This window comes from Leucoraja erinacea, chromosome 6, assembly GCF_028641065.1.
Source record: "Leucoraja erinacea ecotype New England chromosome 6, Leri_hhj_1, whole genome shotgun sequence".
In the NCBI taxonomy this organism is placed as follows: domain Eukaryota; kingdom Metazoa; phylum Chordata; class Chondrichthyes; order Rajiformes; family Rajidae; genus Leucoraja; species Leucoraja erinaceus.
The window spans coordinates 12,872,336-12,899,318 of NC_073382.1; the positions used below are offsets into that span (position 1 = coordinate 12,872,336).

General features: G+C 46.1%; 1 protein-coding gene across 2 annotated transcripts; it reads left to right on the forward strand.

Moving 5' to 3' along the window:
* Window positions 1-385: 385 nt before the first annotated feature.
* On the forward strand, window positions 386-26,620 carry LOC129697908 (putative defense protein). Of its 2 annotated transcripts, none has more exons than XM_055636634.1 (5): window positions 386-656; window positions 3,789-3,901; window positions 10,351-10,469; window positions 13,209-13,267; window positions 25,209-26,620. In XM_055636634.1, exons 1-5 carry the CDS (start codon window positions 467-469, stop codon window positions 25,334-25,336), a joined length of 609 nt encoding a protein of 202 aa, XP_055492609.1. In that variant the 5' UTR covers window positions 386-466; the 3' UTR covers window positions 25,337-26,620. The 2 variants fall into 2 exon arrangements, with proteins under 2 accessions (XP_055492609.1, XP_055492611.1); XM_055636636.1 differs by lacking the exon at window positions 25,209-26,620 and adding an exon at window positions 13,358-14,311.
* Window positions 26,621-26,983: the final 363 nt, after the last annotated feature.

Genomic DNA, 26,983 nt, shown 5'->3' on the forward strand with positions numbered 1-26,983 from the left:
TAGATTATAAAGATTATATATAAAGATTATAGAGTATAGATTATAAAGATTATATATAAAGATTATACAGTGTAGATTATAGATTATATATAAAGATTATAGAGTATAGATATAAAGATTATATAAAGATTATACAGTGTAGATTATAAAGATTATATATAAAGATTATACAGTGTAGATTATAAAGATTATATATAAAGATTATAGAGTATAGATTATAAAGATTATATATAAAGATTATACAGTGTAGATTATAAAGATTATATATAAAGATTATAGAGTATAGACAAAGATTAAAGATTAAATCCTCTATAATCTTTGGTGATGGGCTGAGCGAGCGTCGCATTGCCGCTAGGCCCCGCCTGCCGCTTGACCCCACCCTCCTCCTGCTCCGGCCGCACCTTCCCTCCTCCACAAGAGGGGCAGCGTCCGGGATTGGGCCGTTAACCGGAGTTGCTGCTTGACGATGCCGGGTTTGCTGTCGTGTGCGGTTCCCGCGCTGTTCGCCCTCTGCCTCCCGCTGGTCCTGGCGCTGCCCAACGGCGCGCCTCTCGGTTCCTGCACCAGCCTCATGCCTTCACACTCCGGCACCAGCCCACAGACCTCCGACTCGCCGCACACGATCGCTGCCATCTATGCCAACAACACCGTGGAAGGTGGGTGGCCGCGGGGGGAGGTATAAGTGAGGGTATGTCGTAGGTCAGATAGGAGGGAGAGGAGGAGGGAGGGTAGTGTCTGTGGTTTGTATTCCTTGAGGGTCTGTGGGGAGGGGTTGTGGTGGGGGGTGAGTGTCAATGACGAGGAGTCCAGTGTGGTGGGGGTGGTGAGTGTCTAATGGGGTGGATATGGTGTGAGTTGAGTTGTGGTGGGGGTGAGTGTCAGTGGTGGAGATATATGGTGTTTGTGGGTCTGGTGTGGGGGATGAGTGCAAGGCATGGGTTATTGATTGGAGACGATCACCCACGATCACACTGAATGGCGGTGCAGGCTCGAAGATCCGAATGGCCTACTCCTGCGCCTATTTTCTATGTTTCTATGAGGTGATGTTGAGAGATAAAGAACAATGAATGAAAGATGCAAAATAATAATGATGATCAAGGAAACAGGCCATTGTTAGCTGTTTGTAGGGTGAAAATGAGAAGTGAGTGTTACTTGGGTGGGGGAGGGATAGAGAGAGCAGTGAGAGTAATCAATATTCAAGGTTGACAAAAGTTCAGCAGGTGAGGCAGCATTTATGGAACGAAGGTAATGGGCGATGTTTCAGGTCGAGACCCTTCTTCAGGCTGATATGGGGGGAGGGTGGGAAGAAGAAAGGAAGAGACAGACAGTGGGCTGAGGGAGAGCTGGGAAGGGGAGGAGAAAGCAGGGACTACTTGAAATTGGAGGTCAATGTTCATACCGCTGGGGTGTAAACTGTCCAAGCGAAATATGAGGTGTTGCTCCTCCAATTTACGGTGGGCCTCACTCTGGCCATGGAGGAGGCCCAGAACGGAAAGGTCGGGTTCAGAATGGGAGGAGGAATTGAAGTGCTGAGCCACCGGGAGATCAGGTTGGTTATTGCGAACTGAGCGGAGGTGTTGGGCGAAGCGATCGCCAAGCCTACGCTTGGTCTCACCGATCTAGAGCAGCTGGGCTGCTATATTCATATCACTGGGCTGGCTGTAAGCTGCCCAAGTGTAATATGAGATGCTGTTCCTCAAATTTTCGTTTAGCATCACTGTGACAATGGAGGAGACCGAGGACAGAAAGGTCTGTGTAGAAATGGGAAGGAGACTTAAAGTGTCCAGCAACCTCAGTCTTTCGGGAGTTCCTCTGTCTACACTGCATCTGCGCCCAAGATGAGTTGTTCCCTACTAGGACATCCAAGATGTCCTCATTCTTTAGGGAACTGGAGTTCCCCTCTCCCATCATAGATGAGGCCCGTGTCTCCTCGGTATCCCGCAGCTCCGCCCTTGCTCCCCCTCCCCCTAGTCGCAACAGAGACAGACTTCCCCCCTAGTGCTTACTTCCACCCCATCAACCGTCACAAACAACACATGATCCTCCAAAATTTCCACCACCTCCAACGGGATCCCTTCACCAGCCACATTTTCTCACCTCCACCCCTTTCTGCCTTCCACAGAGACTGTTCCTGCCACAACTCCCTGGTTAACTCGTCCCTTCCCACACAAACCACGCCTACCCTAGGTACCTTCCCCTGCAACTGCAGAAGATGCAACACGTGTCGCTATACCTCCTCCCTCAACTCTGTCCAGCACAGACGGAAATCCTGTGCTTCCATGCTTTGGGAAGTTGGGGACAATACCCCCCATGTTTTGTAATCTGGACTTTAATTGATGCTTTCTAAGGGCTGAATCGGCCCATTCGCGGGGTCTTTCAGCGCCCGGCGAGGCTTAAAATCAAACTACTGCATTGAGGCAATCGAGACGCCCGATGTTGAAGCCCCCGCCGACCGATGAAAGGCCCCGCAAACGGGCCTATTCAAGCCCCACGATTCAGGTTGGACGAAGCTGCTGTTGCTGGAGTTCGGAATCGGTCACCAACCAGGTCAGCTTCCAATGTTAACGTCCACAGGGCCCACTGCCAAAGCGTGTGTGCATGCGCGCGTGTCCGCCAAGAAATTATCTGTACCCCTCCCCCCCCCCCCCCCCCCGGTTTTCCATGCCTGCTGTCCAGAGACCCCGACAGTCCTTTCAGGTTAGGCAGAGGTTCACTTGCACCTCCTCCAACGGCATCTACTGTATCAAACGCAGACTGGGTGATTGTTCGTGGAACACCTTCACTTAGCCCGCGTGAACCAACCTGATCTCCCGGTTGATGGACACTTTAATTCTCCTTCCCATTCCTACACAGACCTTTCTGTCCTATGTCTCCTCCATTATCAGAGTGAGGCTAAATGCAAATTGGAGGAACAGCATCTCACATTTTGCTTGGGCAGCTTACAGCCCAGTGATATGAATTTTGATTTCTCTCACCAGGTAGCCTCGGCATTCTCTCTCTATTCCTCCCACACCCAAATCGCACTAGCTTCTCATTTTCACCCTACAAACAGCTAACAATGTTTCCTTTATCAGCCTTACCTTTTTGCATATCTTTCATTCATCTTTCTTTATCTCTCCACATCACCGTCTATATCTCTCGTTTCTCTTATCCCTAAATAGTCTGAAGAAGGGTCGCGGCCCAAAACGTCACCCATTCTTTCTCTCCAGAGATGCTGACTGTCCCGCTGAGTTTCTTCAGCTTTTTGTCTCTATCTTCGGTTTAAACCAGCATCTGCAGTTCCTTCTTGCACATGGTGTGGGTATGTTGTGGGAGGGTTCCAGTGGGTGGAGGCGAGTATCAGTGGTGTGGTGTTATGTTATGGCATGTGGATCAGTTGTGTGTAGGGATTAGTATCAATGGTGTTTGTGGGTTAAATGTGGGGAGGTGTTCACGTGGGGGTGAGTTATTGGTGAGGAGTATGTTGTGGATTTTGTGGGGGGGGGGGGCATGTCTGAAGGGTGGGTTATGTGGTGTGAGGGGGGGGGTCTGTGTTGTGTGGGGAGGAGGGGGGGTTGAATGTCAACAATAGTGTATGTTATGGGTCTGGTATGCAGTGGGGTGTGATGGAAGGGTGTGTCGATGGTGGGAATGTAAGGTGTTTGTTGTCTGCTGTGAGGAGGGGGTGAGTATCTGAGGTGTGGGTTAGGGGTGGGGGTGAGGTGTGGGAGGTATGTGTGTCTGGTGGGGGGGTATGTCGTGGGTCGGGGGGGTATAAATTTCATTCAAAAAATCTAATTCCTTTACAGTGATGATAATAGGCGCAGATTACCGTGGTCTGCTACTTCAAGGCCGAGAATATGGTGGGGATGTTGCAGTTGGCAACTGGGCCAAGCTTCCTAAGAATACAAAAGTAATTTCGGTATGAGCTGTTTGTGATCTCAATGCTATCTATTTAACTGCAATAATAATGGACATTAAGCAAAAAACTCTGTTCTGCTTTGACACTACAGAAGGTTAGAATGTATGGGATGCAGGGAGACCTAGCTGACTGGATAGAGATCAGGAAGCAGATAATGATGGTGGATGGTTGCCAGTGACTAATGGTGTGCCAGACTCAGTGCTGTTAGTTGTTTATATCCATGATTTGGGTGATAATATAGATATGATTATTCATTTTGCAGATGACACTAAAGTGGGTGGCTTCATAGATAATGAAGATGGTTGTCAAAAATCAGCAGAATCGTGATCAGTTGTGAGATATTGTACAGTGGCTTGCAAAAGTATTCATTCCTAACTTTTCCACATTTTGTCACGTTATAACCACAAATGTAAATGTATTTTATTGGGATTTTATGTGAAAGACCAACACAAAGTGGCGCATAACTATGAAGTGGAAGGAAAATTATACATCGTTTTCAAATTTTTTTACAAATAAAACACTGAAAAGTGTGGCGTGCAAAAGTATTCAGCCCCCTTTACTCTGATACCCCTAAATAAAATCCAGTGCAACCAATTGTCTTCAGAAGTCACCTAATTAGTAAATAGAATCCATGTGTGTAATCTAATCTCAGTATAAATACAGCTGTTCTGTGAAGGCCTCAGAGGTTTGTTAGAGAACATTAGTGAACAAACAGCATCATGAAGCCCAAGGAACACATCAGACAGGTCAGGGATAAAGTTGTGGAGAAGTTTAAAGCAGGGTTAGGTTATAAAAAAAATCCCAAGCTTTGAACATCTCACGGAGCACTGTTCAATCCATCATCCGAAAATGGAAAGAGTATGGCACAACTACAAACCTACCAAGACATGGCTGTCCACCTAAACTGAGAGGCCGGGCAAGGAGAGCATTGATCAGAGAAGCAGCCAAGAGGCCCATGGTAACTCTGGAGGAGCTGCAGAGATCCACAGCTCAGGTGGGAGAATCTGTCCACAGGACAACTATTAGTCGTGCACTCCACAAATCGGGCCTTTATGGAAGAGGCAAGAAGAAAGCCATTGTTGGGGAAAAAAAGCCATAAGAAGTACCGTTTTCAGTTTGCCACAAGCCATGTGGGGGACACAGCAAACATGTGGAGGAAGGTACTCTGGTCAGATGAGGCCAAAATTGAAGTTTTTGGCCTAAATGCAAAACACTATGTGTGGCGGAAAACTAACACTGCACATCACCCTGAACACACCATCCCCACTGTGAAACGTGGTGGCAGCATCATGCTGTGGGGATGCTTTTCTTCAGCAGGGACAGGGAAGCTGGTCAGAGTTGATGGGAAGATGGATGGAGCCAAATACAGGGCAATCTTGAAAGAAAACCTGTTAGAGTCTGCAAAAGACTTGAGACTGGGGCGGAGGTTCACCTTCCAGCAGGACAACGACCCTAAACATACAGCCAGAGCTACAATTCAATGGTTTAGGTGGTGGGACTCATCAGCGGAGATGACGAATCAATGTACAGGGAGGAAGTAAAACAACTAGTATTGTATATCTTTATTGTCATTTCCTGAGTATTCACATACCCAGAGGAAACAAAAAAACGTTGCTCAACCAGTGTCCATTCAGTGTGCATTAAAAATAAATAAAAATAAAAATACATATATCATGAACAAATATATCATGAACACTCTACTAAACATTCAACAGGCGTTCCGATCGGCAGCGGCACAACAGTGGCTCTGCTGCAGTGTGTCCAGGTTGGTGGTTGGTGCGCGATACTTTGGCAGGGGGCAAAGTCCGTTCAGCAGTCTTATAGCCTGCGGGAAGAAGCTGAGGAGCATCCTGCTGGTTTTGCAGCTAATGCTCCTGTACCTCTTCCCAGATGGCAGGGTGGAGAATATGTGATGCGATGGGTGGTAGGGGTCTTTGATGATGGAGATGGCTCTGCTGATACATCTCTTCCTGTATATGTCCAGCAGGAAAGGGAGTGGAGCACCAATAATCCTGCTGGCGGTCTTCACAATCCTGTCTAGTTGGTACCGTTCGTACGCCTTGCAGCTCCCGAACCAGGAAGTGATGCCGTAGCTCAATGTGCTCTGGTGCGGCAAAAATAATCTAGAATTAAATGTCGACAAAACGAAGGAGATGGTTGTCGACTTCAGGAGGGCGCAGCCAAAGCATACACCCCTCAACATCAGTGGCACTGCAGTGGAGAGAGTGGAGAGCATAAAGTTCCTCGGTGTGCAAATTACAGACAGTCTCGCCTGGTCCAGGAACACCACTGGGACCGTCAAACGGGCCCATCAGCGACCACTTCCTGAGGAAACTAAAACAGGCCTCACTCCCCACCAACAGCCTCAGGACTTTCTACAGGGGTACGGTGGAGTCTGTACTCACATACTGCATAAATACGTGGTACTGCACCTGCAACTGCTCGGACAGGAAGGCTCTGCAGAGGGTAGTGAGGGGAGCAGAGAGGATCATTGGCGTCTCCCTACCCTCAGTACAAGAACTGTTCCAGAGCCGCTGTCTGAAAAAAGCTCAGAATTGTTAAGGACAAACTGCACCCCCTTCACATACACCTGGATCTCCTGCCATCAGGCAAGAGATATCGAAGCATCAAAGCCCAGACTACAAGACTGCTAAACAGCTTCCTACCACAGGCTGTGAGGCTGCTAAACAGTCACTCTGTACTCACAGTCACTTGATTCTGCGGCTGGCACAGACACTTTAATGACTGGCAATGGCCACTTTAATAACTGGCACTGGCCACTCAAATCAGCTGCCCCGGACATTTTTATGATTGGTTTATTGTATTTTAACGTTGTGTTTTACCTACTTTTAACTATTTATACTGTTCCATCAGGGACTGGATTGTTTTTAGTGTTATTATGTGTGAAATGTCTTAAATTTCATGTGCGATGCTCCGCTATTCCCTGGGAAACGTCTTGTCATTTTGCACTGTACAACTGTTGCGTGCAAGATGACAATAAAGGTTGATTGATTGATTGATTGATTGATAGATCAAAGCATATTCATGTGTTAGAATGGCCCAGTCAAAGTCCAGACCTAAATCCAATTGAGAATCTCCGGCAAGACTTGAAAATTGCTGTTCACAGACGCTCTCCTTCCAATCTGACTGAGCTTGAGCTATTTTGCAAAGAAGAATGGGCAAAAATTTCAGTCTCTAGATGTGCAAAGCTGGTTGAGACATACCCCAAACGACTTGCAGCTGTAATTGCAGCGAAATTACTAGGGACACTAGGGGCGCTGCACTGGCAGCAGCCTCTGCCTACAGCCTGTCTGTTACTTCTGTCTTTTTTATTATTTTTAGTTAGTCCAAAGTGTTGTGTTGGGGGAAACTTTAACTTCTCTATGTGGGGGAAGGGGGCAGGGTAAGGGGGAAACCGTTTCCCCCTTATTTTATGTAAGGGGGAATCCGTTTCTCAGTCTCTTCCTGGCGGGGACGCGACTATTTCTCCGAGTCGCGTCCTCGCCCCCCACCTCGCGGCCTACCAGCTGGATCGGAGCGGCCTTTCCTGCCGGGGACCGGGAACCGGACCAGGGCTGCTACAGCGGCGGCGCAGCGCTGGAGTCACCGCGGAGCGGGCGATACCTACCTGGGTCGCCGTTGGAGCTCCGGAGCGTTGGGCCGTTGCTCCAACATCGTGGAGCTCTGGTGCGGAGAGCTTCCAACGCGGGCGGCGCTGAACGGCATCGTGGAGTCCTGGGGCGCCTTGTAGAGGGTCTCCAGCAGCAGTCTCCACCCGGCGCGGCCTGCGGACTTTGGGAGCTGCAGACTCCGGTAGGAGGGGGCCGACTCTGTGTCCACGCCGCTGAGGACGTCCCGCAGCCCCGACGTCGGACTTTTAACACCCCGGCGTGCGGTCCTGAACATCGGGCCGCCCATAGCGGCAACTGCGGAGGGCTTGGGGAGGCCCTGACCACGGGGAATAGTGGAGGAAGAAGACTGACTTTGGTGCCTTCCCACACAGTGGGGAACTGATTCTGCTGTGTGGGGATGTTTTATGTCAAACTCTATAGTGTGTTGTGTCCTGTTGATTTTTATTGTATGGCTGTATGGAAATTCATTTCACTGTGCCATCAGGCACACGTGACAATTAAATCTATCTTGAATCTTGAATCTTGAAAGGTGGTTCTACAAAGTATTGACTCAGGGGGGCTGAATACTTTTGCACGCCACACTTTTCAGTTTTTTATTTGTCAAAAAATTTGAAAACCATGTATAATTTTCCTTCCACTTCACAATTATGCACCACTTTGTGTTGGTCTAGAAACATAGAAAAACATAGAAATTAGGTGCAGGAGTAGGTCATTTGGCCCTTCGAGCCTGTACCACCATTCAATATGATCATGGCTGATCATCCAACTCAGTATTCCGTACCTGCCTTCTCTCCATACCCTCTGATCCCCTTAGCCACAAGGGCCACATCTAACTCCCTCTTAAATATAGCCAATGAACTGGCCTCGACTACCCTCTGTGGCAGAGAGTTCCAGAGATTCACCACTCTCTGTGTGAAAAAAGTTCTTCTCATCTCAGTTTTAAAGGATTTCCCCCTTATCCTTAAGCTGTGACCCCTTGTCCTGGACTTCCCCAACATCGGGAACAATCTTCCTGCATCTAGCCTGTCCAACCCCTTAAGCATTTTGTAAGTTTCTATAAGATCCCCTCTCAATCTCCTAAATTCTAGAGAGTATAAACCAAGTCTATCCAGTCTTTCTTCATAAGACAGTCCTGACATCCCAGGAATCAGTCTGGTGAACCGTCTCTGCACTCCCTCTATGGCAATAATGTCCTTCCTCAGATTATGTCTATCACATAAAATCCAAATAAAATACATTTACGTTTGTGGTTGTAACGTGACAAAATGTGGAAAAGTTCAAGGGATATGAAAACTCTTGCAAGCCACTGTATCTTGGGAAGTCAAACCAAGGCAGGACCAACATAGTGAATGGCAGAGCCCTGGGGCTGCTGTAGAGCAGAGGGTCATCACGGGTACATGGGGTGGTCAAGAAGGCTTATGTTATATTGGCCTTCATCAGACAGGGTATTAAGTATAGAAGTTGGAATGTTATGTTGCAGTTGTACTATTCTGGTGCGCTATATTTGGAGTATCGTGTTCAGTTTTGGTCTCTCTGCTCTAGGAAGGATATTGTAAACCTGGAAGGAGTGTGGAAAACCTTTGAGGGTACTGCCAGGACTTGTGGGCCTGAGCTATAGGGAAAGGTTGGGCAAGCTAGGACTACAGGGGACCACACCTGGCATGTTTGCAGCATTCCCTGTACAGCAAATAGCACCCTGTGTTGGGTAGGAGACCCAAATCCTACAGTACCCAAGGTGTAATCTCACTAAGTAAGTAAGTACGTTTATTGGCCAAGTATTCACATACAAGGAATTTGCCTTGGTGCTCCGCCCACAAGTAACAACATGACACACAGTGACAGTTACAAATGACTCAGATAACACTAAACATTAATAATAATAAAACATTAATGATAAAACACCATTGATCAAGCATGTGAACCAACAAAATACCAGATCAAAGGGAGGCTACAGATTTTTGGCTATTGAGTAGAGCCACTACTCGTGGACAAAAACTGTTTTTATGTCTGAATGTGGCAGCTTTGACAGTCTGGAGTCGCCTTCCAGAAGGAAGTGATTCAAAGAGTTTGTGGCCAGGGTGAGAGGGGTCAGAGATGATCTTGCCTGCTAGCTTCCTGGCCCTTGCAGTGTACAGTTCATCATTGGAGGGAAGGTTGCAGCCAATAATCTTCTCTGCTGATCGGACGATTCACTGCAGCCTCCAGGTTTCATGCTTGGTGGCTGAGCCAAACCAGACCATGATGGAGAAGGTGAGAACAGACTCATTGCCTGTGGCAGATTGTGCTTCCTCAGCTGCCGCAGGAAGTACATCCTCTGTTGTGCCTTTTTGACTGTGGAGTCGATGGTAGCCCCCCATTTAAGGTCCTTGGAAATGATGGTTCCCATGAACTTAAAAGACTCCACAGATGTGATTGTGGTGTTGTTGATGGTGAGTGGGGTGAGGGGAGGGGAGCTCTCCTAAAGTCTACAATCAATTCCACTGTCTTAAGAGCATTGAGCTCTAGGTTGTTGCCACGGCACCAGGCCGCCAGCTGTGACACTTCCTGTCTGTAGCAGATTCCTCCCCATCCTGGATCAGTCCAATCAGGGTTGTGTCGTCCGCAAACTTGAGAAGCTTGACAGAGGTGTCTGTGGAGGTGCAGTCGTTGGTGTAGAGAGAGTAGAGGAGAGGAGAGCGTACGCAGCCTTGCGGTGTATAAGGTTTGTATAATTGCAGTATGACATTTTTGCTTTATATATTCAAATCTTTGTCAGGTTTAAAATGTTTTAAGCTGAAAGATGAAGGAATTTTCTAACTTCTTGCTCTCCATTACCAGTGTTTCAACATAGAAAATAGTGCAATCACTCATTCAAACGCTGAATTGAAGAGTGGCAATACTGTCTACACCTGGAATCCACCCCGCAAGAATAAGTGTGGCTTGAGAGTTGAGTTTGTGTAAGTATATTTTACAGCTGATTGAACCTGCACAAAGACAATACATGATTACAGTCGAGCTATCCAGTGTACAGATACATGATAAAGGGAACAATATGTATAACGTTTAGCGCAAGATGAAGCCAGTAAAGTCTGATAAAGATAGTCTGACTTTCTTCAGTGAGGTAGATGGTAGTTCAGGACTGCGCTCTAGTTGTTGGTAGGATGGTTCAGTTGCCTGATAGCTGGGAAGAAACTGTTCCTGAATCTAGAGGTGTTTGCCTAATGGGAGAGGGGAGAAGACGGAGTGGCTAGGGTGCGCCTCTTCCTTGATTATGCTGGTGGCATTGCCGAGGCAGCGAGAGATAGAAATTAAGTAAATTAAAGAGAGGTTGGTTTGTTTGATGGTCGGCTGCATCCACAATTCTCTGCGGTTTCTTTCCATCTTGGATGGAGCTGTTCCCAAACCATGTTGTGATGCATCCCGATATTAACCCCGTGTAATCTTTGAAGGGGGGTGGTGGGAAGAGGAAAACGTATCTGCTGAGGGAAGAGGTTGTGGGGAGAAGGCAGGAGAATGGGGTTGAATAAATAAATGACAGAGTAGACGATGCACTGAATGGCCTAATTCAGCTCCAATCTGAGTACAGGTGCACAACCTTTTATCCGAAACCCTTGGGACCAGACACTTGTCGGATTTCAGACATTTTCGGATTTCCGAATGGAAGATTTTTAGCGTAGATTAGGTAGGTAGCGCGGGCGGCTTGAAAAGTCTGGAGCGGCTGCCTCCTGCCCGGAGACCGGGGAATCATTGTAAATCATTGCATAAATGTTAGTCAGTTAGTTTGGAGGGATTTTATGTGGTGGTGGTGGGGTGGGGTGGGGGTGAAGGGGGAAACTTTAATTCTTAGTCCCCTACCTGGTCGGCGACTCCCAACATCGCGGAGCTGGGGGCTCCGTCCGGCTGCGGGCGACGCCGGTTGTAGCTCCGACCCCGGCAACTCGACCCCTGGCTGCGAGGCGGTCCAAATCCAGCGCCGCCCGCGGCCGGACGCCCGCAGCCCCCAGCTCCGCGAACGTTGGGAGAAGGCGGCCTCAGCGCCCTGGAGCTTACCGCACAGCGACCCGGTAAGGCATTGCCTGCTTCCTGCTGGTATCCCAGTGCTGCGACGCCGCCGACTCCCAACATTTGCGGAGCTGGGGCTGCGGGCGTCCGGCCGCGGGCGGCGCTGGATTTGGAGCGCCCCGCAGCCAGGGGTAGAGTTGCCGGGGTCGGAGCTACAACCGGCGCCGCCCGCAGCCCCAGCTGGGAGTTGGCGGCCACAGCGCTGCGGAGCTTACTGCACGGCGACCCGGTAAGGCATTGACCGCTCCCCGTCTCTCCGACCAGGTAGGGGACTAAGAATTAAAGTTTACCCCTTCAACCCCCCCCCCCCCCCCCCCTTCACATAAAAGTCCTCCAAACTAACTGACTAACATTTAAGCAATGATTTACAGATGTTTACGTGTCTCCCCGGTCTCCGGGGAGGGGGCAGCCGCTACAGTAGTACAGACCTGGGTTGACCGTGGGTCGTTTCGGGTCAAGTTTGGCACCAAACGCGAGCTTTGGTGTGCAGACGACATCCTGGAAAAAATGGCCGGTTTTCGGAGTTTTTCGGTTTCCGGAACACCGGATAAAAGGTTGTGCACCTGTATAACTAAAAGTCTCATCTTGTATGTATGTTCCCGAAATACAGCCAAAACAGTACATTAAAGCGCAACAATTTTAGGGGTGCCTTACTCACCATTTGCCTGCAGTGTGCAGTGGCAAGTTTCATTCGATTTAACTAAGTAATTCCCTTTATAAACTTTAATTGACGTAATATTTTTATCTAATACTTCCGTGTGTACTTGATTGTCATCAGAAAGGGCACCCAACGATTCCTCAGCCGTGCCTGTGCAGTTGGGGGGGGCTTGCCTTTGGCGATTTTCAGATTGCAATTTTGATTGAAAATCGCCTCATGCACAGGTGTGGTAGAATATGGGGTGAATCGGTGTGAATATTATGAACATTTTTTTTAATGAGTTTAATGCAAATTAGTTATTGATGACATGCAGGCATGGGGAATCCAAGGGGCTCTTTCCAAGTTGAAACTATCACATGTACAGTGGAAAAAAAACACATACCAGTTAAAGGAGAAAGAGTTAATTCTTCTGGATGATTGCTAAGGATAATTCCTGTTCTGATGCACACAGCATCGAGGTCCAACCATACATGAAAAGCGAAGATAGACAAATCTGGAGTAACTCAGCGGGACAAGCAGCATCTCTGGACAGAAGGAATAGGTGACGTTTCGGGTCGAGACCCTTCTTCGGACTGCAGTTCTATATTCTATGTTCAATGAATTTACCAGTAAGTCATAACTTACCAAATCTTGTGCCTGACGAAGGGTCAGTCTGAGGAAGGATCAGTCTGAAGAAGGGTCTCGACCCGAGACGCCACTCATTCCTGCTCTCCAGAGATGCTGAGTTACTCCAGCATTTTTGACCTGGCGTAACAACGGGACCAAACGGATCCACGGGTCATCTAGTAACTGATAAATTTATGAAGGGGTTGGGCTGGGAAATATTTTTGGTCTTGCATTTTTTTTTCTCTCCCTGGGAGAGATTGCATGACTGGACGGTGTTCATCGTTGATGAAAATGTGGTTGGTTAAGTGAACCTCTTCTCCATGCCTTTGTGGAATGTTTGTAATAATTAAGCTGATGCTTACTGTTGCAGAGCAACTGTGGCCCAATCCAGAGCTGTCTACTGGACTGGTCTAAAATCTGATGAAATCAGTGAGTATCTTTTATTAATCCTTCAACACAACACAACAAAACTGAAGAAGGGTCTCGACCTGAAATGTCACCCATTCCTTCTCTCCACAGATGCTGTCCCACTGAGTTATTTCAGCATTTTGTGTCTAACAAAACAAACCTAATTTCTTGTGAGAAAATTTTCTGAATTTAGTTTGGAAAAACAATAAAAACATTTAGTTTAGAAATACAGAGTGGAAACAGGCCCTTCAGCCCACTGGGACCATGCCGACCAGTGATCCCCGCATATTAACACTATCATACGCACCCTCGGGACAATTTTTACATTTACCAAAACAATTAACCTTGAAACCTGTACGTCTTTGGAGTGTGGGAGGAAACCGAAGATCTCTGTGAAGGTCACAAACGCTATACAGACAGCACCCCTAGTCGGGATCTAACCCAGGTCTCTGGTGCTGTAAGGCAGCAACTCTATCTCTGTGCCACCCTGGAGATTTACTATAATCTCTTTTTGGAGTGAAAGAAAGAATTGAACAATCTTTACTGTCAACCTGTTCCTGGGTGATCAGATTGTTATAGATGATTTGGTGGATCTTGTGGCGCTATCTGGTGGTTGAGCCACTTTTAGATCGAACCTTCGTCATTAGAGGTGGAACGATCATGTGACCGAGTTTGGGAGTGACGATCGTCATCCGTCCACAGGTGTGTCCAACAGCAGCAGCAGAGACCTTGCTGGAGCTCTGACTTAGCGTGCGTGTGTTTAACAGTTGTATTTGGTAATAAAGATCATTTGATTCACGACGTCTGAATTACTACAATCTTAACTTTATTTGTGCAGTTGTCATTGTAATGTTCCCTCTAACTCCTTGAGTTTGAGACTCCTTCAATATCTGATCCAGAAATACAAGCTTTTTATGGCTTGCTTTAACCCAATTTGCCATAGTCATACAATGTGGAAACAGGCCCATCGGCCTAATTTGCCACACCAATAAGCATGTTCCACTTGTCCCACTTGCCTGCATTTGGCTCGTATTCCTCTAAACCTATCTATGTAACTGTCTCTTTTTTTTCTAAACGGTGCACCCTGCCTCAGCTACCTAGTCATACCTACAATGTGGAAACAGGCCTGCCATCTACGCCTAATTTGCCACACCAATAAGCATGTTAACCACGATAGCATGTGGCCAGAACGAAACACTTGCCTGCATTTGGCTTTATTATTCAACTCTAAACCTATCTATGTAACTGGTCTATTTCACAAAACAAATTCTTTTTTCTTAAATCGGTGGTCAATAGACCCTGCCTCAGCTATTCTCCTTTAAGGCAGTTAAACTGCAGTACCTCCACCAACCTGTTGTGGGAGTTAAAGTTGATTACTCAGAGAACCCACCCCTGCACAGGCTCGGCATACGGCTTCAAGCAGCGGTGTGGAATCTTGTAGACACAATATTGAAGTAAAGATAGTAAAGATTAAAGAGACATCAGCTCGAGTTTGATTTATACAACGAGGGTGGGAGCGGAGGGCACGTAATCCCTCATCGTAACTCCTCATAAAATACAGATTAAACTTCGTACTGGTAAGTACTCGTTTAATCTCACTATTTTACTTCGGAGTCACGTGAGTGACTACGTGAAGACTTCAAAGGTCTGTGATTTCAAACCGTGTAACAGCTATATCACTCACTGCCGAAGTTCATCGAGGGAGGAAGTGGTATCTAAAGACCAACGAATTTGTTAGTTTTTTGAAACAAAAATGTTTATTTAACAATAACAAAAAATAGCTCCCCTGGGCTTTAAATTATAAGTTTGCAGATTCTAAAATTTTGTCCGCAAACAAGTCCTTCTCCATCAGCGGTTTGTGGTAGAATTTCCGGAACGTTGATTCCCTTGACCATCCCGCTGTACTAAGGATGTGGTCTATGTGAACCTGCATCCGTTCCGCCGCTGACGTGGACGCTGCCCTGATAGAATGGGATTTAAAAACATCCGTGTTAATCCCCGCGCCTTTTAAGACCTGTTTCAACCACCTAGATATTGTCTGGCTGGTAACCCGTCCAAAAGGGTTTTTGTGGCTGACCCATAAGGCTTTTTCACTCCCTCTAAGCGTTTGGGTTGTGTCTACGTAGTTGTATAGATGGGTCACTACACACAGCCTAGGTTCTGGAGGATAGGCCCGGAAGATTAACGGGGAGTTGGGCATACCTGGCCTGCTTTGTTTTACCAACCCCGGCATGGTAAATGTAATGGAGTCTGGGGTGGTTACCATGTTGTCCAGTCTTAGTTGATGCAGTGACTGAACCCTTTGCGCAGAGACGAGCGCCATGAGCATGAGGGTCTTGAGAGTGGACTGCTCCAGACTCAAGGATCCCACCGGAGGCCAACCTCTAAGGTGTGACAAAACTACACTTATATCCCATACATGGGTGTATCTGGGTGTAGGGGGTTTAGTATTATAAATCCCTTTGAGGAGTTTTATAACCAGAGGGTGGGATCCAATGCTGTGATGTCCTGTAGGCATAAGGTAAGCGGACAGGGCGCTCCGTGCTGCATTGATGGCACTGTAGCTCATCTTTTGGTCATGGTGCAAGTGGGCCAGGAATTCCAGCACGTCCGTGATCGAGGCTGTCTTGTATGATGTCCCTGCATCCAAGCAGTACTGCTCCCATTTCTTGATGTAGGTCAAGTACTGCTTCTTGGTAGAGACTCGCAGGGACGCCGACATGGTGGTGATTGTTCGTTCTGATAACCCCAATCCCTGGTAAGGCCTGTTCAGAACCTACAAACCAGGAGTTTCAATTTTTGATGGCATGGATGGCTTATGCCGGATACCGGGTGAGTCAATAGTTGTGGGTGGCTGTGAAAAACCATAGGTGACTCTACCACCATGTCGTGGAAAACTGGGAACCATGGTTGGGTAGGCCAGTCGGGTACGACCAGAATACCTGAAGCCGAGTCTGCTTGTATTTTCTGGAGTACCCGGCTGATGAGGCAGAAGGGAGGGAAAGCATAGAAGAAGAAATTTCCCCAATCCAGCGTGAAGGCATCTACCGCTGCTGCCTCTGGGTCTGGTTCCCAAGCCACATACATGGGTAGCTGGTGATTTAATCTAGACGCAAACAAATCTATATCTGGCGTACCGTATTGCTTAACAATTCTAGCAAATATTTTTGGGTCTAACATCCATTCGATGTTGTCATTGAATTTTCGTGACCTGGTGTCCGCCACTGTGTTTAGCTTGCCTGGTAAATAGGCAGCTGATAGCCAAATATGTCTCTCGACACACCATTGCCAGATTATAGTAGTCAATTTGTCGCATGATACTGATTTTATGCCACCCATGTGCTGGATGTAAGACACCGCCGTCGTGTTATCAATCATTAACCTGACATGCACGTGCCGCATATCGGATGCATATGCTTTTAGCCCATAAAAGGCGGCCAGCATCTCCAAATAATTTATGCCAAGTGATTGTAGTAGCGATGCCTCTGAATTAGTCCATCTGCCACCTGTGCTGGATATAGAGTTAGTAGCTCCCCAGCCTAAAGCACTGGCATCCGTTGTAATGGCTATGTTAGGATTGGTGACGGCGATAGGACTGTAACTGTGCCAAATGTTATCCCCCCACCACTGAAGTCCTGATTTGGCTTCAGCGGGTAAGTCCATAGTTCGGTCATAATGCCCCCTACTTAGACGTAGTGCATGTGTCCTTGCTCTTTGTAAATTCTGATAATGCAAGGGGCCATATTGTGCAGCTGGAAATGCTGCTACTATACTACCAATGACTCTGGCTACATGCCGGATCTTTGGTTGTGTTTTTGTGATTAAGTTGTTACAGGCTTCTGTTAATGTAGCCTTTTTGTCTCTTGGCAGAGTGACAGTCATACGGATAGTGTCGATAGTGAAGCCTAGATAGTCCATGTCAGTTGTTGGCTTCAGTATTGATTTATCTGGGTGTAGAACAAATCCCAATGTTTCAAGGAGTTGTTTAGTAGCTAAAACTCCTGCGACAGCTAGTTCCCTTGTTCTCCCCAATATGAGAACATCATCCAGATAGGCCATGACTAAATGTTTTTGTTCTCTTAATTTTTTCATGGCCACTTTGAGAATTTTAGTAAATAATCTGGGAGCTGTCGTTAAACCATTGGGTAATGCTCTATACTGCCATAGTTGCCCCATCCAGATAAATTTCAGATATCTGAAATGATCCTTATGAATGGGTACTAAATAGTAAGCATCCTTAATATCTATGCTTGCCATGAAGTATCCCTTGGAGATCAGTTGTCTGGCAGTAACAAATGTCTCCATTTTGAAATGTTGATACTCAACAGACTGATTTAGTGATGTCAAATCAATGATAATGCGACATCCACCATCTTTTTTGGTTTTGATAAATATATTCGATACAAATTCCAATGGCTCGTGTCTGGCCCTCTCAATGATGCCCTTGGACACGAGCCTATCTAGTTCAGCTTGTCCTTCTACCTTCTCTAATTCTGTGGGAAGGAATACCCTTTGGGGTATGTGCTGAACCGGCGGTTCTATGCCTGGTTTAAATTCAATTTTGTATCCACTGATACTGTTGAGTATAAACTTGTTGTTAGTAAAGGAGCACCAAACATGTTTGAAGAACCTTAAACGCCCTCCTGTTAATACAACACCCTTTGTCTGCGTATGTTGACAGGAACCAGACCCACCTACCTCCATGTTCATTTCTGGGAGCGTTTGCGATGGGTTTGGCCCGAGGGTGTCCTTGTTGGTGCTGTGGTGGGGCAGCGTATCTTCCCACGGCTCCGCTCTGGGCCCCGCTCTAAAAAAGAGCTCTGGGGGTAGTGGGAAGCGGTCACCAGGCTTTCACCAGCTCGGTACCTGCTGGTGGATGCCGAGGCGTGCTGCCAACTGGGTGTCTTCACCCTGCTCGGTCCTGGCCCTGCACTCATGAGGCCTACAGGCTTGGCCGCCTCTTCCAGTTCCTTGAGCCTTTTTGCCAAGTCGGCCCCGAATAGTAGCGCCTCCTTTTCTGGCGCCGGAGCTTTGCAAAGGCCCGCGTATTTGGGGTTGAGGGCAGGCCTGATGTTTTCACGCCTTAGGTTGTTGAGCTCATACTGCGTGTTGCACATTAGGGCCAGCACGTCCTGCTGAGGTGTAGAGAGCTCCGCGTTCCCCGTGGACCGAGCAAAGGCGGTAATGGCTGCGGTGTGGAGCTTCAGGATACGCTGCATCTTCAGCTCTTGTGTCCTGATATGCTGCCCCAGCTGGCTCCATATCTGGCCGTTTACGGTCTTTACTCGAAGCGCTTCGCAGTTTTCCGGCGCTGTGTAAGTGTCGAGGGCCTCTTGTATGATTTTCTCCTGCAATGGCTTATTGGAGAGCCTGTTGATACTGGCCGCCATTCTTGGCGCTAGCATCATTCCGGTCCTCGGGGGCGCCGCATACCTGCTGACTACACCCAGTAGCTCTTCTTCCTCCAGCTCGCCTGGCATGCTTGCGCTGTCGTCCGCCTGCCCTTGTGATAGGCCAGCCCAGTCCTGGCCTCCCTTACTGACCTCAAACAAGGAGGGAACAGAAGGGTGTGGTGATGGTTTGGAGGAGGCCATAGCCCGTCCTCCTTGGAGATGCCTTGCCTGCATCTCCTCCTCGAGCATCTGCTCGAGCAGCTGCCTTATGCAGCTTAAGCGGCTGTCTCCCCGTTTCGCCAGTGGAGAGTGTTCCCGTTCCTCCGACGAGTCGGAGGCCACCGGCCGGTCTGTTTTCCGGGTTGATTTTCTCCCTGTGCGGGGCGTCGCAATCGGCGGCACAGGGAGCGGCTCGGCGTCGGGTGTGCGGGAGCGTTCAAACAGCTCCTCCGCCGCTGGTGGCTGCCGCCCAGATGTTGACCCCTCCTCGGGTGGAGTTGGGCAGGCAGTCCTCTTTGTTGGTCGCTTTCGGGTAGCCATAGCTTCTTCCTCCGTTAGCGACTCTCTGTAATACAAAAGACTCACTTACCTGAGGTCTTGTCTTTATCCTGCCGCTGGAGAGCCTGGCTCCAGCTGCTGCCGCTGTTGCGCTGCTGACGTAATGCCGCGCCTGCGCACTGGGTGGGTTCTTCACGTAGTCACTCACGTGACTCCGAAGTAAAATTCACCTGCAGAGACTGGATCTGGAGTTAAAAGATCTGAAAAATCTTTAGCCTGAAACATTGACTTTGACTTTCCTGCCCTCCACGGTACTTTAAACCAGATTTCCTGTAGATCTTGCCCTCTTTGATGTAACTCCTTATAGATGTGGGGAATCATTGACATGGAAATGCCTTTGATTGCCCTGTTTGTGTTCAGAACCCATGTTTAATCTACTAGGATATAAATTACTCCACAATGCCTCTGCTCTGCCCCTCAGATGCTGTACAATTCTGGAAAGGGTTCACCTTGTTTTCCCATGACTCTTAACCATATAATAATATAACCATATAACAATTACAGCACGGAAACAGGCCATCTCGACCCTTCTAGTCCGTGCCGAACACATAATCTCCCCTAGTCCCATATACCTGCGTTCAGACCATAACCCTCCATTCCCTTCCTATCCATATAACTATCCAATTTATTTTTAAATGATAAAAACGAACCTGCCTCCAACACCTTCACTGGAAGCTCATTCCACACAGCTACCACTCTCTGAGTAAAGAAGTTCCCCCTCATGTTACCCCTAAACTTCAGTCCCTTAATTCTCATGTCATGTCCCCTTGTTTGAATCTTCCCTACTCTCAGTGGGAAAAGCTTTTCCACGTCAACTCTGTCTATCCCTCTCATCATTTTAAAAACCTCTATCAAGTCCCCCCTTAACCTTCTGCGCTCCAAAGAATAAAGACCTAACTTGTTCAACCTTTCTCTGTAACTTAGTTGCTGAAACCCAGGCAACATTCTAGTAAATCTCCTCTGTACTCTCTCTATTTTTGGGATAGAAAATCCCTCCTTTGCCCGATAGTTGTGGCTGGAGATCAAACACTTTTTGCCATCAAAGCACACGTGTGGAATCTGGCCAAGACTCTTCACTTTCACTTTTCATTATACAAATACTTTTTATTCAAAAAATGAAAATAAACATACAAATTAACACAATCAGAGATTGCCTATGTTGACAGTGTTACAAACAAACGCTCATGAAATTAATATGATGCCAACTTTATCAACAAAACACTTCACCTCCCGCGGCAACCAGCGTTCGCGGAAGGCCTCCAAAGTCCCCGTGGACACCACATGTTCCCGCTCCAGGGACTCGCAGGCACGGACGTAGGCCCCCGAAAAGGCAGGCAGTCAACCCCGGTGCGGCCGTTGACTACCCGCTGCCTGGACCCACGAATGGCCATCTTGGCTAGGCCCAGGTGTAGCGGCAGATTCTTATATCGTGAAAGAGATTACACCCTCTAGCCTCTAAATGGACAGCATGGTTAAGGGGAATGTCTTCATACGCATGTAAGCTCACCGTCAGAGACCTTCAGAGCTTCTTCATAGACAAATCTTCCAAATCACAGTCTTTTGATTAATAAATTCTTTATTGTTGATGAAAAACAATAAGGCACATCCAAACTTCTTCTGACTCATTACTATAATCTTCATCGAACTCCAGCTTATCGCTTTAAACGTTAGAAAACTCCTCGTGTCTCCCTTATGCATGGTCAAAGGGTAAACTTTCTCAATGCTGGTTCCAAACTAAACTAACTAAGCTTCTGCGCAAGATACATAGCCCCAAACACGCCCTAAAATACGTCATAAATCCCACCCACAATATAATGGGCAGTCTAAAATTTAAAGACCCATGTCATCATCAATGACATGCAAAACAAGCCAAATGGTCACTACATACTGGCCCCCTAATTGTTCCGAGTATATAACGAGGCAATTATTAATAAACATCTAAAAAGTAGCCATGAAGGCTTAACATATATCACAAACAAAAAGTCAGGGAATTGAACCCCGTGGCTCTTCGTCGGGAAATTGAACCTCAGTCTACCATGTGACAGGCGGGGATACTAATCACTATACTAACGAGGAAAAAATAGCATGCACTATATATCCAAATTCTTCATCGACTCTTCCATCTTCACTTTCGCCTTCTAGCAGCAAGCATAACTTGATTATTAATCTCATTAAAACACTGGTTCTAGTTTAAAGTCGAGCTGTGCGCATCAAACCCTTAAAACCAGTATATAGTCCAAAACATAACAGTCCGAAGCTTTGATAGCATGAAACGTCTTCCTCCATGTCCGATCAATTCATGAATGTGTTCTAACAACAATATTAAAGTGTGAAAATTCTTTGAGAGAATAACAGGATTTTTAGCAATAAAGTTCACCGTTAGGTTTGATTTAATTTCCGGATCATTAGCTTTGGTCATTCTCTGTCTGTCTTATAGAGAGATTTTAGTTCATTGATCCATCTCTTATCGCTTAAGAAACGGTTCACTGTCAGTTCTCTGGAAACTTTATCTGCAGGATTTTCTTTTGTGTTAACATATTTCAGTTGTAGAACATTAGTGATTGCCGATGTTCTTTCCATTGGCAGATTGTCTTTGTCCAAATCCAACTCTCTGGTTTCTTTGGCTCTATCATATAGTGGAATGCTTTCACAATTGTCGCTGATCCACTTGGAGAGTGTGAATCCTCCCTTATTGCAAAGGGAAGTCAGATGTTCTACTGCTAGAATTGCTTCCTGCTCAGTAGACATGGATCTTAAGCAATCATCCATGTTGTTATTATTCTTCAAAGAGATTCTTACTTCATGAAATTTAGTATTCTCGTCAAACTCGCGTTTCAAATTCTTGGTACGTTGCTCTCCCTTACGATGATTATTCGGCAGATTAACACTTTCTTGTTTGAAAGGTAAGTCCACACAAAAGTGTCCGTCAGTTTTTACTGAGTAGTTCATAATATCCATGAACTTCAACTCTTCATTCGACATCTCTTCAGATTCCTTGCTGGTACTTTAATTGAAGTCATGATGGTATTGCTTCATCACCGGCTTTTATAATTTATTAGTAGATATTTGATTAACAGCAATGGTAGGATAGTTCTTCTGATTCCTGTTTTCATTATTCGTTTTCAAGGAGCCACAGATAACCCACCCAAGTCGGGTGTTCGTAGCATATGGTCCATCACTTTGGCTCTTAACAATTTGTATAGTTTCCAATGCCTTCAAAACATTCGTTCCCATAAGTAGATCAACACTAGAATTTATTTCAGATATCTTGACATCTTTCAGGAAAGGCCATTGTTTCAAGTGTTATGTCTTGGTATATTTTGACGATGACCAGGCAGGGTTCCATATGTAAACACTTCAGATATTGGTATAAAATTATCTTCATCCAAACTGGATATCTCCATACTCGTAATGTAATGACCTGCTCTCTTTATCTTTAGTCATGGTACGTAATTGAATCTTAGTCTCTTCTCCTGTGATGTTCAGCCTTCTCGTCAGGTTTTCTGTGCAAAAGGTAGTCGAACTTCTGTGATCCAGAAAAGCATATGTTTGCAACACTGTATTTGTCTTGCCGTTCCTTACCTGTACTGGTAAGATAGAAAAATTACAAGCTTCAACCCCAGCCCCAATATGAGCAGTTACTTGAGGCGAGGTGATAGCATCACTAGTAGTTGGCTTCTTCTTCTGTTCTGTTTACTCCGGTTCATCTTCTGCTATTTGCTCTGATATATCTCCATCTATTTGTTCCAGTTCTTCTTCCCAATGCTCTGGTAGTTCTTCTTCAGCGTGAAGTGCTTCAGGATGATATTGCCTGCATTTATAACAAATTATAGGACTCTTACAGTCTCTCGCCATATGTCCTTTTTTCAAACATTCAAAACAGATTCCCTTCTCTTTCAAAAAATCCATCTTATCTTCATATTCTTTCATCATGAATCTTCGACACCGTCTTATGGTGTGACCAACTTCATCACATAACAAACAAACATAACAAAATACTATTTGCTATCTAGTAGATACATTTCTTTTCATTCCTTCTGTGTTCTCCACAGGTATGGTTGTAATAGCAAAACTAATTCTCTTAGGTTCTAATCTTTCTTCAGTTTTGATATAGGTGGAACCGTTGTTAGTTGCAATTGGTTTGTAATCTTCAATAGTCCCGTAGTGTGGCTCTAACATGTACTATACTTCCCTGTTCAAGAAATCCACCAGGTCTGGTAGCCTTGCTACTTGGTTCCTCTTATCCATTATTCCGCCTGCTTCGTATCTCCACCTTTCTCTCAGTCTTCTGGGCAACTTGCTAATGATGATTCTAGTAATACTTGGAAGATTCATTTCCTCCATGTGGCCGAGATTTTTCATTGAGCTGCAACAACCTCTCAGAAATATTGCATAATCACTCAATGCCTCCCCATCTTCCGGCTTGATGTCTTTCCAAGCATGGGCCTTCTCCATGTATGCGTTAGCAATCCTCTGTCCATTACCAAAACGTTCTTTAAGTAACCTCGCCTTTTTATAGCCGTGGCTGCCTGACTCATTTCAACAACTTTCCACAAGTACCAACTTTCTTCAGCTCGTCAGCTGGAACCGAAATTCTGGCCAAAACATCTCCGAGATCGTAGCCAAATTTTCTGTCCCACTCTCTGGAATTGGTATTCACTCCTTCACCGGAAGTCTCCTTTGACTTGATGTGGAGGCAGATTTTTATATCATTCAAGAGATTACTCCCTCTAGCCATTAAATGGACTGCATGGTTAAGGGGAATGTCTTCATATGCATGCGAGCTCACCGTCAGAGACCTTCAGAGCTTCTTCACAGACAAATCTTCCAAAACACAGTCTTTTGACTAATAAATTCTTTATTGTTGATGAAAAACAATAAGGTACATCCAAACTTCTTCCAACTCATTACTATAGTCTTCATCGAACTCCAGCTTATTGCTTTAAATGTTAGAAAACTCCTCGTGTCTCCGTTACACTTTGCATGGTCAAAGTGTAAACCTTCTCCATGCTGGTTCCAAACTAAACTAACAACTAAGCTTCTGCACAAGATACATAGCCCCAAACATGCCCTAAATTACGTCATAAATCCCTCCCACAATATAAAGGGCAGCCTAAAATTTAAAGACACATGCCATCATCAATGACATGCAAAACAAGCCAAATGGCCACTATACCAGGAGCAGACAGACGAACAGGGAGACTTCCCCCGCCCCCCGTCTCTCCCTCCCGACCTTCCCCCCTCTGTACTGGGTGCCCAAATATCAGGAGTGTGGGGCTAAAATGTAGCCAAAACTTGAGGAACAGTCTCTTCACAATAGTAGTGCTGGGGGAATGCTGCACTCTGAGATGTTAAAGACCACTTCTATTTTCTTGGCCAATAAAGAAAGAAGACCAAGGGAGTGATCTAATAGAAACTTACAAAATTCTTAAGGAGTTGGACAGGCTAGATGCTGGAAGATTGTTCCCGATGTTGGGGAAGTCTGGAACAAGGGGTCACAGTTTAAGGATAAGGGGGAAATCTTTTAGGACCGAGATGAGAAAAAAAAATGTTCACACAGAGAGTGGTGAATCTCTGGAATTCTCTGCCACAGAAGGTAGTTGAGGCCAGTTCATTGGCTATATTTAAGAGGGAGTTAGATGTGGCCCTTGTGGCTGAAGGTATCAGGGGGTATGGAGAGAAGGCAGGTACAGGATACTGAGTTGGATGATCAGCCATGATCATATTGAATGGCGGTGCAGGCTCGAAGGGCCGAATGGCCTACTCCTGCACCTATTTTCTATGTTTCTATGATCTGGGAAATCATCCTTACAATCTAAGGTTGATTATCTGGTGATACATTTTCTTTGTGGAACCCTCTTGTGCAGAATTGGCTGCTGTTTCCCTGCAGGCTTTGTTGCTTTAAGCTGCTGTGGAAGCTGCCAATTTATTTGCTGTGGTACTAAACTGAAGTCTCATTTTGTACGATGAACGTCCTTGCTATATTTATAAATTGATTCTTTATTTTGCAGGTATGAACTGCCGCAATTCAGTGGGGACCTTGTCTGGATTTGCCACGGTTGTGATCTCTCCCCTCGTTTGGCTAACTGCATTCTGGTCAATGGCAAACCACCGAACAATTATAGTTTTGAAATTGTAGATGTGGATTTCATTCATCAAACCTTTAAACCTGTTGAAGGCTGTTATCAAGTTCAAAGTCAGCACTTTCATTTCATTTTTTAAATTTCCAAGCGATTCTCTGTTCAGAAGGTTTAAAAGGATTAGGTTCACAATTCGTTTGTTGTATGTTTGATTAATATTTGTCTACCTAATTGTTTATGTAAATATGTTCAATTATTTAGTTAAACTTGTGATATTTGCAACGTTTTCTTAAATGGAAGTGCTGGCAGAAGAAAGTACTGCGTAATTGCTTAAAAAGTGTGCTTCAAATAAGAATTGCTTGATTTGAGATGACAGATGTGGTTTTAAAAAGTCAGGCTGTCATCCATGGAAATAAATCCTTAATTGTCCTAATCAGTACCGGTATATACCTTGCTAACAATAAACACTCTTTGCTGTTTAGAGCAGCCAGCCGAAGAAACTAGCCTTTTCCCCCACAGATACTGTCTGACCTGCCAAATTCCTCCAGCAGTTTGCCTTTTGCACATGGTACTGCTGCTTCTAGGCTGTTTGAATCTGCTATGAAACACTGTGTTTGATCGGACATACTGCATTTAAGGATGTGTTGGAATGAATTTCCAGATGCCCATCCTGCTCCAGTCAGACCTTTGAACTCTTAGTTGGGGAGGGGTGTCAGGGAAAAGATTGTGAACTTGGAAGTAAACATATTATTTGTTAACTTGAGCAAACCTGAGGGTTGAGTTGAAAATCACTGAGTTATAATGGAAAATGCCGAGCAACAAATTTCAGACTTGAAACGTTAAAGGTTTCTCTCTCCACAGATGCTGTCTGGGGCAGCATAGTGGCACAGCGGTAGAGTTGCTGCCACACAGAGCCAGAGTCGCGGGTTCCATTCTGGCTACAGGTGCTGTCTGCATGGTGTTTGTATGTTCTCTCTGTGACCGTGGGTTTTCTCCGGGCGCTCCGGTTTCCTCCCACACACCAAAGAAGGACAGATTTGTAGGTTAATTGGCTTTGGTAAAAATTGTAAATTGTCACTAGTGTGTAGGATAGTGCTAGTGTACAGGGTTGGCCGAAGAGCCTGTTTCTGCTCTATCTCGAAAGTCACAAATCTGACCTGGTGTTCCTGGCATTTTCCGCTATTTGTGATTCCCAGCAGCTGCAGCTTTCATCATTGCCCAAAGCCTCTGTTTTGACCAGGAAATGTGTAGCCATGCAAATTGTAGTAGATACAGAAATGTTGGCAATGCTCTTGTGGCAGCCATGGAGGGAAACTTAACCCAGTGCATTTGATACCACTAGAAGCTGAGTTTTAGTTTAGAGATACAGGCCCTTCGGCCCACTGTGCCCGTGCCGACCAGCTATCCCCACACACTAACACTATCCTACACACACTAGGGACAATTTACAATTATACCAAGCCAATTAACCTGCAAACATGTACATCTTTGTGGTATGGGAGGAGACTGAAGATCCCGGAGAAAATTCACGCACGTCATTGGGTGAACATACAAACCCCGTACAGACAGCACCCATAGTCAGGATTGAACCCGGGTCTCTGACGCTGCAGCAACTCTACCATTGTGCTGCCCGGTGTAACAGTTCTAAACACAAAGCCAGGGAAGAAGGGGACCAGTATAAAGCAGAATATGGTAGTCTGAAGCTT